The sequence below is a fragment of the Scyliorhinus torazame genome, chromosome 7 (assembly GCF_047496885.1).
Source record: "Scyliorhinus torazame isolate Kashiwa2021f chromosome 7, sScyTor2.1, whole genome shotgun sequence".
In the NCBI taxonomy this organism is placed as follows: Eukaryota; Metazoa; Chordata; class Chondrichthyes; order Carcharhiniformes; family Scyliorhinidae; genus Scyliorhinus; species Scyliorhinus torazame.
This window is the reverse complement of record NC_092713.1, coordinates 187,449,770-187,465,186: the sequence shown is the minus strand read 5'-3', so window position 1 is coordinate 187,465,186 and position 15,417 is coordinate 187,449,770. Positions and strand designations below refer to the sequence as shown.

The window sequence follows — 15,417 nt, the reverse complement described above, 5'->3', positions numbered from 1 at the left end:
GGCTGGGGGCACACGCCCTGCTGGCCTGTGTGTTAATCCACATCTGGCTGGGGGAACACGCCCTGCTGGCCTGTGTGTAAATCCACATCTAACCGGGGGCACAGGCCCTGCTGGCCTGTGCGTTAATCCACATCTGACCGGGGGCACAGGCCCTGCTGGTATGTGCGTTAATCCACATCTGACCGGGGGCACAGGCCCTATCACTCTGTGTGTTAATCCACATCTGACCAGGGGCACAGGCCCTGTGGCCTGTGTGTTAATGCACATCTGCACGGGGGCACAGGCCCTATCACCCTGTGTGTTAATCCACATCTGACCAGGGGCACAGGCCCTATCACCCTGTGTGTTAATCCACATCTGACTGGGGACACAGGCCCTATCACCCAGTGTGTAAATCCACATCTGACCAGGGGCACAGGCCCTGCTGGTCTGTGTGTTAATCCACATCTGACCGGGGGCACAGGCCCTGTCACTCTGTGCGTTAATCCACATCTGACCAGGGGCACAGGCCCTGTGGCCTGTGTGTAAATCCACATCTGACCGGGGGCACAGGCCCTATCAACCTGTGTGTTAATCCACATCTGCCCGGGGGCACAGGCCCTATCACCCTGTGTGTTAATCCACATCTGACGGGGGGTCAGGCCCTATCAACCTGTGTGTTAATCCACATCTGCCCGGGGGCACAGGCCCTATCACCCTGTGTGTTAATCCACATCTGACCGGGGGCACAGGCCCTATCACCCTGTGTGTTAATCCACATCTGACCGGGGGCACACGCCCTGCTGGTCTGTGTGTTAATCCACATCTGACCGGGGACACAGGCCCTTTCACCCTGTGCGTCAATCCACATCTGACGGGGGCAGAGGCCCTACCACCCTGTATGTTAATCCACATCTGACCGGGGGCACAGGCCCTATCACCCTGTGCGTTAATCCACATCTGACCGGGGACACGGGCCCTATCACCCTGTGCGTTAATCCACATCTGACCGGGGTCACATGCCCTATCACCCTGTGCGTTAATCCACATCTGACCGGGGGCACAAGCCCTGTGGCCTGTGCGTTAATCCACATCTGACCGGGGTCACATGCCCTATCACCCTGTGTGTTAATCCACATCTGACAGGGGGCACAGGCCCTGCTGGTCTGTGTGTTAATCCACATCTGACAGGGGGCACAGGCCCTGCTGGTCTGTGTGTTAATCCACATCTGACCGGAGGCACAGGCCCTATCACCCTGTGTGTTAATCCACATCTGCCCGGGGGCAAAGACCCTATCACCCTGTGTGTTAATCCACATCTGACCGGGGGCACAGGCCCTATCACCCTGTGTGTTAATCCACATCTGACCGGGGGCATACGCCCTGCTGGCCTGTGTGTAAATCCACATCTGACCGGGGGCACAGGCCCTGCTGGTCTGTGTGTTAATCCACATCTGCCCGGGGGCACAGGCCCTATCACCCTGTCTGTTAATCCACATCTGACCGGGGGTACAGGCCCTATCAACCTGTGTGTTAATCCACATCTGCCCGGGGGCACAGGCCCTATCACCCTGTGTGTTAATGCACATCTGACCGGGGGCACACGCCCTGCTGGCCTGTGTGTAAATCCACATCTGACCGGGGGCACTGCCCTGCTGGTCTGTGTGTTAATCCACATCTGCCCAGGGGCACAGGCCCTATCACCCTGTGTGTTAATCCACATCTGACCAGGGGCACAGGCCCTATCATCCTGTGTGTTAATCCACTTCTGAACGGGGACACAGGCCCTATCACCCTGTGTGTTAATCCGCATCTGACCAGGCGCACAGGCCCTGTGGCCTGTGTGTTAATGCACATCTGCCCGGGGGGACAGGCCCTATCACCCTGTGTGTTAATCCACATCTGACCAGGGGCACAGACCCTATCACCCTGTGTGTTAATCCACATCTGCACGGGGGCACAGGCCCTATCACCCTGTCTGTTAATCCACATCTGACCAGGGGCACAGGCCCTGTGGCCTGTGTGTAAATCCACATCTGACCAGGGGCACAGGCCCTGTGGCCTGTGTGTTAATCCACATCTGCCCGGCGGCACAGGCCCGATAACGCTGTGTGTTAATCCACATCTGACAGGGGGCACAGGCCCTGCTGGTCTGTGTGTTAATCCACATCTGACCGGGGGCACAGGCCCTATCACCCTGTGTGTTAATCCACATCTGCCCGGGGGCACAGACCCTATCACCCTGTGTGTTAATCCACATCTGACCGGGGGCACAGGCCCTATCACCCTGTGTGTTAATCCACATCTGACCGGGGGCATACGCCCTGCTGGCCTGTGTGTAAATCCACATCTGACCGGGGGCACAGGCCCTGCTGGTCTGTGTGTTAATCCACATCTGCCCGGGGGAACAGGCCCTATCGCCCTGTCTGTTAATCCACATCTGACCGGGTGTAAAGGCCCTATCAACCTGTGTGTTAATCCACATCTGCCCGGGGGCACAGGCCCTATCACCCTGTGTGTTAATGCACATCTGACCGGGGGCACACGCCCTGCTGGCCTGTTTGTAAATCCACATCTGACCATGGGCAGAGGCCCTGCTGGTCTGTGTGTTAATCCACATCTGCCTGGGGGCACAGGCCCTGCTGGTCTGTGTGTTAATCCACAACTGACCGGGGGCACAGGCCCTATCACCTTGTGCGTTAATCCACATCTGACCGGGGGCACAGGCCCTATCACTCTGTGTGTTAACCCACATCTGACCAGCGGCACAGGCCCTGCTGGTCTGTGCGTTAATCCACATCTGACCGGGGCACAGGCTCTGCTGCCCTGTGTGTTAATCCACATCTGACCGGGAGCACAGGTCCTATCACCCTATGCGTTAATCCACATCTGACCGGGGACACAGGCCCTATCACCCTGTGCGTTAATCCACATCTGACCGGGGGCACAGGCCCTATCACCCTGTGTGTTAATCCACATCTGACCGGGGGCACAGGCCCTGCTGGTCTGTGCGTTAATCCACATCTGACCGGGGGCACAGGCCCTATCACCCTGTGTGTTAATCCACTTCTGACCGGGGACACAGGCCCTATCACCCTGTGTGTTAATCCACATCTGACCAGGGGCACAGGCCCTATCATCCTGTGTGTTAATCCACTTCTGACCGGGGACACAGGCCCTATCACCCTGTGTGTTAATCCACATCTGACCGGGGGCACAGGCCCTGTCACCCTGTGCGTTAATCCACATCTGACCAGGGGCACAGGCCCTATCACCCTGTGAGTTAATCCACATCTGACCAGGGGCACAGGCCCTATCACCCTGTGTGTTAATCCACATCTGACCAGGGGCACAGGCCCTATCACCCTGTGTGTTAATCCACATCTGACCGGGGGCACAGGCCCTGTCACCCTGTGTGTCAATCCACATCTGCCCGGGGGCACAGGCCCTGTTACCCTGTGTGTCAATCCACATCTGCCCGGGGGCACAGGCCCTATCACCCTGTGTGTCAATCCACATCTGACCAGGGGCACAGGCCCTATCATCCTGTGTGTTAATCCACTTCTGACCGGGGACACAGGCCCTATCACCCTGTGTGTTAATCCACATCTGACCGGGGGCACAGGCCCTGTCACCCTGTGCGTTAATCCACATCTGACCAGGGGCACAGGCCCTATCACCCTGTGTGTTAATCCACATCTGACCGGGGGCACAGGCCCTGTCACCCTGTGTGTCAATCCACATCTGCCCGGGGGCACAGGCCCTATCACCCTGTGTGTCAATCCACATCTGACCAGGGGCACAGGCCCTATCATCCTGTGTGTTAATCCACTTCTGACCGGGGACACAGGCCCTATCACCCTGTGTGTTAATCCACATCTGACCGGGGGCACAGGCCCTGTCACCCTGTGCGTTAATCCACATCTGACCGGGGGCACAGGCCCTATCACCCTGTGTGTCAATCCACATCTGACCAGGGGCACAGGCCCTATCACCCTGTGCGTTAATCCACATCTGACCGGGGCACAGGCCCTATCACCCTGTGCGTTAATCCACATCTGACCGGGGACACAGGCCCTATCACCCTGTGTGTTAATCCACATCTGACCAGGGGCACAGGCCCTGTGGCCTGTGTGTTAATGCACATCTGCACGGGGGCACAGGCCCTATCACCCTGTGTGTTAATCCACATCTGACCGGGGGCACAGGCCCTGTCACCCTGTGCGTTAATGCACATCTGCACGGGGGCACAGGCCCTATCACCCTGTGTGTCAATCCACATCTGACCAGGGGCACAGGCCCTATCACCCTGTGCGTTAATCCACATCTGACCAGGGGCACAGGCCCTATCACCCTGTGTGTTAATCCACATCTGACCGGGGGCACAGGCCCTATCACCCTGTGTGTTAATCCACATCTGACCGGGGGCACAGGCCCTGCTGGTCTGTGCGTTAATCCACATCTGACCGGGAACACAGGCCCTGCTGGCCTGTGTGTAAATCCACATCTGACCGGGGGCACAGGCCCTTTCACCCTATGCGTTAATCCACATCTGACCAGGGGCACAGGCCCTATCATCCTGTGTGTTAATCCACATCTGACCGGGGACACAGGCCCTATCACCCTGTGTGTTAATCGACATCTGACCGGGGGCACAGGCCCTGTCACCCTGTGCGTTAATCCACATCTGCCCGGGGGCACAGGCCCCATCAACCTGTGTGTTAATCCACATCTGACCGGGGGCACAGGCCCTGCTGGTCTGTGTGTTAATCAACATCTGACCGGGGACACAGGCCCTGCTGGGCTGTGCATTAATGCACATCTGACCGGGGGCACAGGCCCTGCTGGCCTGTGTGTTAATCCACATCTGGCTGGGGGCACACGCCCTGCTGGCCTGTGTGTAAATCCACATCTAACCGGGGGCACAGGCCCTGCTGGCCTGTGCGTTAATCCACATCTGACCGGGGGCACACGCCCTGCTGGCCTGTGTGTTAATCCACATCTGGCTGGGGGCACACGCCCTGCTGGCCTGTGTGTAAATCCACATCTAACCGGGGGCACAGGCCCTGCTGGCCTGTGTGTAAATCCACATCTAACCGGGGGCACAGGCCCTGCTGGCCTGTGCGTTAATCCACATCTGACCGGGGGCACAGGCCCTGCTGGTATGTGCGTTAATCCACATCTGACCGGGGGCACAGGCCCTATCAACCTGTGCGTTAATCCACATCTGACCGGGGGCACAAGCCCTATCACCCTGTGTGTTCATCCACATCTGACCGGGGGCACAGGCCCTGTCACCCTGTGTGTTAATCCGCATCTGACCAGGGGCACAGGCCCTGTGGCCTGTGTGTTAATGCACATCTGCACGGGGGCACAGGCCCTATCACCCTGTGTGTTAATCCACATCTGACCGGGGGCACAGGCCCTATCACCCTGTGTGTTAATCCACATCTGACCGGGGGCACACGCCCTGCTGGCCTGTGTGTAAATCCACATCTGACCGGGGGCACAGGCCCTGCTGGTCTGTGCGTTAATCCACATCTGACCGGGGGCACAGGCCCTATCACCCCGTGCGTTAATCCACATCTGACCGGGGGCACAGGCCCTATCAACCTGTGCGTTACTCCACATCTTACCGGGGGCACAGGCCCTGTCACCCTGTGCGTTAATCCACATCTGACCAGGGGCACAGGCCCTATCATCCTGTGTGTTCATCCACTTCTGACCGGGGACACAGGCCCTATCACCCTGTGTGTTAATCCACATCTGACCGGGGGCACAGGCCCTGTCACCCTGTGTGTTAATCCACATCTGACCGGGGGCACAGGCCCTATCACCCTGTGCGTTAATCCACATCTGACCAGGGGCACAGGCCCTTCTGGTCTGTGTGTTAAACCACATCTGACCGGGGGAACAAGCCCTGTTGCCTGTGCGTTAATCCACATCTGACCGGGGGCACAGGCCCTGTGGCCTGTGTGTTAATCCACACCTGACCGGGGGCACAGGCCCTATCACCCTGTGTGTTAATCCACACCTGACCGGGGGCACAGGCCCTGCTGGTCTGTGTGTTAATCCACACCTGACCGGGGGCACAGGCCCTGCTGGTCTGTGTGTTAATCCACATCTGACCGGGGGCACAGGCCCTGTGGCCTGTGTGTAAATCCACATCTGACCGGGGGCACAGGCCCGACCACCCTGTGTGTTAATCCACATCTGACCGGGGACACAGGCCCTGTGGCCTGTGTGTAAATCCACATCTGACCAGGGGCACAGGCCCTGCTGGCCTGTGTGTTAATCCACATCTGACCGAGGGCACAGGCCCTATCACTCTGTGTGTTAATCCACAACTGACCGGGGGCACAGGCCCTATCACCCTGTGCGTTAATCCACTTCTGACCGGGGGCACAGGCCCTATCACTCTGTGTGTTAATCCACATCTGACCAGCGGCACAGGCCCTGCTGGTCTGTGTGTTAATCCACATCTGACCGGGAGCACAGGTCCTATCACCCTGTGCGTTAATCCACATCTGACCAGGGGCACAGGCCCTATCACCCTGTGCGTTAATCCACATCTGACCGGGGGCACACGCCCTGCTGGCCTGTGTGTAAATCCACATCTGACCGGGGGCACAGGCCCTGCTGGCCTGTGTGTTAATCCACATCTGACCGGGGGCACAGGCCCTATCACTCTGTGTGTTAATCCACATCTGACCGGGGGCACAGGCCCTGCTGGTCTGTGTGTTAATCCACATCTGACCGGGGGCACAGGCCCTATCAACCTGTGCGTTAATCCACATCTGCACGGGGGCACAGGCCCTATCACCCTGTGCGTTAATCCACATCTGACCGGGGGCACAGGCCCTATCACCCTGTGTGTTAATCCACATCTGACCGGGGGCACAGGCCCTATCACCCTGTGCGTTAATCCACATCTGACCGGGGGCACAGGCCCTATCACCCTGTGCGTTAATCCACATCTGCCCGGGGGCACAGGCCCTATCACCCTGTGTGTTAATCCACATCTGACCGTGGGCACACGCCCTGCTGGCCTGTGTGTAAATCCACATCTGACCGGGGGCACAGGCCCTGCTGGCCTGTGTGTTAATCCACATCTGACCGGGGGCACAGGCCCTATCTCTCTGTGTGTTAATCCACATCTGCCCGGGGGCACAGGCCCTATCACCCTGTGTGTTATTCCACATCTGACCGGGGGCACAGGCCCTGCTGGTCTGTGTGTTAATCCACATCTGACCGGGGGCACAGGCCCTATCACCCTGTGCGTTAATCCACATCTGACCGGGGGCACAGGCCCTATCACCCTGTGTGTTAATCCACATCTGACCGGGGACACAGGCCCTATCACCCTGTGCGTTAATCCACATCTGACCGGGGGCACACGCCTTGCTGGCCTGTGTGTAAATCCACATCTGACCGGGGGCACACGCCCTGCTGGCCTGTGTGTAAATCCACATCTGACCGGGGGCACAGGCCCTGCTGGCCTGTGTGTTAATCCACATCTGACCGGGGGCACAGGCCCTGCTGGTCTGTGCGTTAATCCACATCTGACCGGGACACACGCCCTGCTGGCCTGTGTGTAAATCCACATCTGACCGGGGGCACACGCCCTGCTGGCCTGTGTGTTAATCCACATCAGACCAGGGGCACAGGCCCTGCTGGCCTGTGTGTTAATCCACATCAGACCAGGGGCACAGGCCCTGCTGGTCTGTGTGTTAATCCACATCTGACCGGGGCACAAGCCCTGCTGGTCTGTGTGTTAATCCACATCTGACCGGGGCACAAGCCCTGCTGGTCTGTGTGTTAATCCACATCTGACCGGGGCACAAGCCCTGCTGGTCTGTGTGTTAATCCACATCTGACCGGGGGCACTGGCCCTATCACCCTGTGCGTTAATCCACATCTGACCGGGGCACAGGCCCTGCTGGTCTGTGTGTTAATCCACATCTGTCCGGGGGCACAGGCCCTATCACCCTGTGCGTTAATCCACATCTGACCGGGGGCACAGGCCCTATGAACCTCTGCGTTAATCCACATCTGACTGGGGGCACAGGCCCTATCACCCTGTGCCTTAATCCACATCTGACCAGGGGCACAGGCCCTATCATCCTGTGTGTTAATCCACTTCTGACCGGGGACACAGGCCCTATCACCCTGTGTGTTAATCCACACCTGACCGGGGGCACAGGCCCTGTCACCCTGTTCGTTAATCCACATCTGACCGGGGGCACAGGCCCTATCACCCTGTGTGTTAATCCACATCTGACCGGGGGCACAGGCCCTGCTGGTCTGTGTGTTAATCCACATCTGACCGGGGGCACAGGCCCTGTCACCCTGTGCGTTAATCCACATCTGACCGGGGGCACAGGCCCTATCACCCTGTGTGTTAATCCACATCAGACCAGGGGCACAAGCCCTGCTGGTCTGTGGGTTAATCCACATCTGACCAGGGACACAGGCCCTATCACCCTGTGCGTTAATCCACATCTGACCAGGGGCACAGGCCCTATCATCCTGTGTGTTAATCCACATCTGACCGTGGGCACAGGCCCTGTCACCCTGTGTGTTAATCCACATCTGACCGGGGGCACAGGCCCTATCACCCTGTGTGTTAATCCGCATCTGACCAGGGGCACAGGCCCTGTGGCCTGTGTGTTCATCCACATCTGCCCGGGGGCACAGGCCCTATCACCCTGTGCGTTAATCCACATCTGACCGGGGGCACAGGCCCTATCACCCTGTGTGTTAATCCACATCAGACCAGGGGCACAAGCCCTGCTGGTCTGTGGGTTAATCCACATCTGACCAGGGACACAGGCCCTATCACCCTGTGCGTTAATCCACATCTGACCAGGGGCACAGGCCCTATCATCCTGTGTGTTAATCCACATCTGACCGGGGGCACAGGCCCTGTCACCCTGTGTGTTAATCCACATCTGACCGGGGGAACAGGCCCTATCATCTGTGTGTTAATCCACATCTGACCAGGGGCACAGGCCCTGTGGCCTGTGTGTTAATCCACATCTGACCGGGGGCACAGGCCCTATCACCCTGTGTGTTAATCCGCATCTGACCAGGGGCACAGGCCCTGTGGCCTGTGTGTTCATCCACATCTGCCCGGGGGCACAGGCCCTATCACCCTGTGTGTTAATCCACACCTGACCGGGGGCTCAGGCCCTGCTGGCCTGTGTGTAAATCCACATCTGACCGGGGGCACACGCCCTGCTGGCCTGTGTGTAAATCCACATCTGACCGGGGGCACAGGCCCTGCTGGTCTGTGTGTTAATCCACATCTGCCCGGGGGCACATCCCCTATCACCCTGTGTGTTAATCCACATCTGACCGGGGACACAGGCCCTATCACCCTGTGTGTTAATCCACATCTGACCGGGGGCACACGCCCTGCTGGCCTGTGTGTAAATCCACATCTGACCGGGGGCACGGGCCCTGCTGGCCTGTGCGTTAATCCACATCTGACCAGCGGCACAGGCCCTGCTCGTCTGTGTGTTAATCCACATCTGACCGGGGGTACAGGCCTTGCTGCTCTGTGTGTTAATCCACATCTGATCGGGAGCACAGGTCCTATCACCCTATGCGTTAATCCACATCTGACCAGGGGCACAGGCCCTATCACCCTGTGTGTTAATCCACATCTGACCGGGGACACAGGCCCTATCACCCTGTGCATTAATCCACATCTGCCCGGGGGCACAGGCCCTATCACCCTGTGTGTTATTCCACATCTGACCGGGGGCACAGGCCCTGCTGGTCTGTGTGTTAATCCACATCTGCCCGGGGGCACAGGCCCTATCACCCTGTGTGTTATTCCACATCTGACCGGGGGCACAGGCCCTGCTGGTCTGTGTGTTAATCCACATCTGACCGGGGGCACAGGCCCTATCACCCTTTGCGTTAATCCACATCTGACCGGGGGCACAGGCCCTGCTGTCCTGTGTGTTAATCCGCTTGTTTGAGGGTTGCCGCCAGAGCTACATCAGACGCGTCGCTCTCTACCTGGATGGGGAGGGACTCGTCGATGGCGTGCATCGTAGCCTTTGCAAAGTCTTCTTTGATGCAGCTGAAGGCCTGGCGGGCCTCTATCAACAAGGGAAAAACAGTGGTTTGGATAAGGGGACGGGCCTTGTCTGCGTAGTTGGGGACCCACTGGGCGTAGTAGCTAAAAAACCCTAGGCAGCGCTTCAGGGCCTTAGAGCAGTGAGGGAGGGGGAATTCCATAAGGGGGCGTATGCACTCAGGGTCGGAGCCTATAACTCCATTTCTTACTACGTAGCTGAGAATGGCTAGACGGTCGGTGCTAAAAACGCATTTATCCTTATTGTATGTTAGGTTAAGGATCTTTGCGGTCTGGAGGAATTTTCTGAGTTTGGTGTCGTGGTCCTGCTGGTCGTGGCCGCAGATGGTGACATTATCGAGATACGGGAATGTTGCCCGTAAACCGTACCGGTCAACCATTCGGTCCATCTCGCGTTGGAAGACCGAGACCCCATTAGTGACACCAAAGGGAATCTTAAGAAGTGATAGAGCTGCACGTCTGCCTCAAAGGCAGTGTATTTGCGGTCACTAGTGCGGATGGGGAGCTGGTGGTAGGCGGATTTGAGATCCACCGTGGAGAAGACCTTATAATGCGTGATCCTGTTTATCAGGTCGGATATGGTGTTCGGGGTGGAACGTGGAGCTGAGTCCACAAAAGATCAGCCATGATCTCATTGAATGGTGGAGCAGGCTCGAGGGGCCAGATGGCCTACTCCTGCTCCAAGTTCTTATGTTCTAATATGCGGTGGAGGGGGTACGCGTCCAGCTGCGTAAACCTGTTGATGGTCTGACTGTAGTCGATGATCATCCTATGCTTCTCCCCAGTCTTAACCACCACTACTTGAGCTCTCCAGGGTCTGTTACTGGCTTCAATGGTCCCTTCCCTCAGTAGCTTTTGGACCTCTGATCTAAGAAAGATCCGGTCCTGGGCACTGTAGCGTCTGCTCCTGGTGGCGACAGGTTTGCAATCCGGGGTGAGGTTCGCAAACAGGGAAGGCGGGTCGACCTTAAGGGTCGCGAGGCCGCAGACTGTAAGAGGTGGTATAGGACCGCCGAATTGGAAGGTCAGACTTTGAAGGTTACACTGGAAGTCTAAACCCAGGAGTATAACCGCGCAGAGGTGGGGAAGGACGTAGAGACGGAAAATTTTGAACTCTCTTCCCTGGTCTGTGAGGTTTGCTACACAAAACCCCTTTATCTCCACTGAGTGGGAACCGGAGGCCAGTGAGATTTTTTGATTAATAGGGTGGATGAGGAGGGAACAGCGCCTTACCGTGTCGGGGTGTATGAAGCTCTCCGTGCTCCCAGAGTCAATTCGGCAGGACGTCTCATGGCCGTTGATGAAAACAGTCGTCATAGCGGTTGAGAGTGTTCGAGGTCGAGATTGATCCAGTCACCGAGGCCAATCGCAGTAGTTGAGAATTCTGTTCAGGCAGTGTGTGGTCGGCTGAGCTGGGGTCCTGGGGGCCCATCCAAGATGGCGCCTCCCATTGGTCGCACATGGCCGGGGGTGCACAAAATGGCGGCACCCGTCCCTCATGCATGGCGTCCGTGGAACAAGTTGGCGGCGCCCCAGGTCCGCACGTGGCCCTGGGATATGGGGGTGACGGCGACCGCTGGCCACACAGGGCCCGTGGACAAGTTTGTGGTTGCGGTCCGGAGTCCCCGCTGGAGACCGTGGCCACCGCTCGGGCCTGACACACCCCCACGAAATGGCCCTTTTTGCCGCATCCCCTGCAGGTGGATGAGCGGGCCGGGCAGCGCTGGCGGGGGTGCTTGGCCTGCCTGCAAAAGTAGCAGCCGGGCCCCTCGGGGTTGGCAGGCCACCTTGCACCCAGGCCTGTGGGGGAACGGGGAAAGTCTCTGGGTCGGCCGCTGCGGGGTTCCACGCTGCCCAGGGGGCTGCCGCGCGGTCGGGAACGTAGGCGCGGGCGTTCCTGGAGGCCACGTCCAGGGAGTTTGCAAGGGCCCGTGCCTCCATAAGACCCAGGGTGTCTTTCTCTAACAGGCGCTGGCGGATTTGAGATGAAAGCATACCTGCCACGAAAGCGTCCCGGACTAAGAGTTCCATGTGCTCGCTCGCCGAAACTTGCGGGCAGCCGCAGCTTCTGCCCAGCACCAGGAGTGCGCGGTAGAATTCCTCCAACGATTCCCCAGGGGTTTGCCGTCTTGTTGCAAGCAGGTGCCGGGCGTAGACCTGAATTACCGGGCGAATATAGTGTCCTTTTAGTAGCTCGATTGCTGCATCGAAGTCTTCCGCTTCCTCGATGAGGGTGTAGATCTCCGGGCTCACCCTTGAATGCAGGACGTACATTTTCTGCTCTCCCGTGGGTGCATTTTCTACCTTCTCGAGGTACCCTTTAAAACACGCCAGCCAGTGCTTAAAGATCGCCGCTGAGTTCGCCGCGTGCGCTCTAAGTTGCAGACACTCCGGCTTGATTCGAAGCTCCATCCTTTCTTCTTAAAATCTAGCTTATTAAATTGATGCACGATCAATGACCTCTAAAATGAGGTTGTAGTACAACGGAAGGCTTTAATAAGCTAGATATTTCCTCCAGCAGCTCAGGTACAGAATGAGGGCTGCTGGGAAGGCACGCGTTCTTATACCCCGCCTATCAGGGCGGAGCTATTATGCACTCAAGCCAATGGCAAGCATATAGGTTCTACCAATGGTACTTCAGCCTCTCAGGTACCGTAATACCTATACCACACTCTGGTCCCGTTAGCCCGTGTGTTATTCCACCTCAGATCCTGGCATACACGCCTTGTCTACTGTGTATGTTTCCTTGGCCGCAGAAAAATACTTTTCACAGTACTTCAGTACATGTGACAATAAATGAATGAATCAATCAATGTTAGCCTGTGTTAATCCACCTCAAACCCTGGTACACAGGCCCTGTTAGCCTGTGTCTTAATCCACCTTAGACCCTGGCACAAACCCTGTCACCCCATGTGTTAATCCACCTTTGGGCCCCATCTGTTACTCCAATGTTTACCTGTGTACAGGCCCTGTTAGCCTGTGTGTTAATCCACCTCTTAACTGAGTACAGACGCAGTTAGCCTGTGTGCTAATCCACTTTTTACCTGGGCACAGGCCCCATTATCCTTTTTTTTCCCTTTTTTAAATAAATTTAGAGTACCCAATTATTTGTTTTTCCAATTAAGGGGCAATATAGCGTGACCAATCTACCGAACCAGCACATCTTTGGATTTTGGGGGTGAAACCCACTCAGACATGGGGAGAATGTGCAAACTCCACACGGACAGTGACCCAGAGCCGGGATTCGAACCCCGGTCCTCAGCGCCGCAGTCCCAGTGATAACCACTACGCCACATGCCGCCCTGGGCCCCATTATCCTGTGTGTTAATCCAAATTTTACCTGGTACAGGTGCTGTTAGCCTGTGTGTTAATCCACCTCAGACCCTGGTGCACATGCCTTGTTAGCATGTGTGTTAATCCACCTCTGACCCTGGGCACACTTGTCAGCCTGTGTGTTAATCCACCTCTGACCCTGGGCACAGGCTTGTGTGTTAATCCACCTCTGACCCTGGGCACAGGTGCTGTCAGCCTGTGTGTGAATCCACCTCTCACCTTGGCTCACAGGTCCATCAGCCTGTGTGTTAATCCATTTCTGACCCTGGCACAGGCCCTGTCTGCCTGTGTATTAATCCACCTCGGACCTTGGCGCACAGGCCCTGTCTGCCTGTGTGCTAATCCGTCTCTCAATCAGCCTGTGTGTTAATCCACCTGTGGTCTCAGGGTTCTTTGGATTATAGAAGATGCAGTCTCTCATTACAAAATGCAAAAATTTTATTGTCAAGTAGGCATAAAATATAAACAACGCCCAACTGCAATTATTCAATTGGCTTTTCTATCCTGCAGCATGCGCCACACCCAGAGTAAAATAAATCCTCAAAGAAAATTGTTCTTTCAAGGACACTCATTTCTAGCAGGAAACATTTTGAAGTTTCTCATTCCACTGGCTAAATCGAACTCTCGAGCACTGACAAGACCCGTTCTCAGATCAAAATGGAGCAGGACGCAGCCGAGTTCAAAAGCACATTTTTAGCAAGTTTGCTGTTATTAAAACCACAACCAGAAGGCGTCCCAATTAACGGAACCTTCCTGCCTGACTCATCCTCTGTTTATTCTGTGGAATCCAAAACGTGACCCTTGCTGCACCTCAGACACGGTGAATGATCCACTCCACTAAGGTGCATCTTTTCCAACTTTTGTGCGCTGGGCCTTTACTGGGCAGCCTGCACAAGGCAGTTCCTCTCATCCTCACTCACGGAGGCCCTGGTTTCACTAGGGGAGAAAAAGAAAAACAAATTTACAAAAAAGAAAATGAAAATAATAAGCCACATTATATAATATGTCTTTGGCATAGTGGAAACGTCCAGGGTGTTACACGAGTGTGAAATTAAACAAATTTGATTCTGGGTCTTATCTATTTTCTCCCTCAATCTCTAAATTACTCCACATGCGAGCAAGTTCCACATTCTTACCACAGATTTGGTTAAAGACTTTTTTTAAACAAATATTTTATTGAATTACCAAATATTAGTAATATACATATAGTGTGTATATTTTGGACTATAACTTTCATAAACAACCAAATACTAACCAACCTCCCACTAACTCTCCCCCCTGCCGCCCACCCCTGTAATGTGTCGAGGTCCTTAAAGAAACAACTCAATGGCCGCCATCTCTGGTAGAACCTCCCCACCAAGCCTCTGATGGTATACTTGACGTTCTCCAGACGCAAGACCGATATCAAATCATCCATCCAAGCCGATGCCTTGGGTGGTGAGGGAGATCTCCAGATGAGTAATATTCACCTCCTGGCTATTAAGGAGGCGAAGAAGGCAAGAACATCCGTCCTCACTCCCGAATAGAAAGACAGGGATCCGAAACCCCAAATGTTGCAACCAGTGGGTACGGTTCTAAGGTTGTCTGCAAAATTTTGGATAATGTGTCGAAAAAGGAGGCCCAGTATCCAGCAAGCTTAGGACAAGACCAAAACGCATGCGTGTGGTTAGCTGGTGCAAGTGAACAGTGGTCACACTTGTTCACCATGTCTTGAAAGAATCCACTCATCATTGCCTTCGTCCAATGCTTTCTATGTCGCACTTTGAACTGAAGCAAACTCTTCACCCTCTGGAGGTCATGTCTTCAAACCTCCTCAGTAAGCACAGAGCCGAGTTCCTCCATCCATTTTTAATATACTCTATCCAAAGGAGCAGGTTGCAAAGATAGAATGAGGCTGTACAGATTTGAAATTGACCCTCTTCCCTGCTGTGCCAAGGCCAATACCTTTTCCAGCAGGGAAGAAGGAGGGGAATGGGGAAGGACGAAAATAACTTACG

At 55.9% G+C, this 15,417-nt stretch overlaps 1 protein-coding gene across 2 annotated transcripts in view; it reads right to left on the bottom strand.

Annotated features, from left to right (window-relative positions):
• Positions 1-13,840: 13,840 nt before the first annotated feature.
• The window catches only part of LOC140426745 (programmed cell death protein 4-like), a 67,673-nt gene continuing 66,096 nt past the window's right edge, over positions 13,841-15,417 (bottom strand). For both annotated transcript variants that reach the window (XM_072511880.1, XM_072511879.1), the window contains one exon: positions 13,841-14,356. In XM_072511880.1, the coding sequence (XP_072367981.1) occupies positions 14,296-14,356 (61 nt within the window). In that variant the 3' untranslated portion in view covers positions 13,841-14,295. The remainder of the gene's footprint in view (positions 14,357-15,417) is intronic.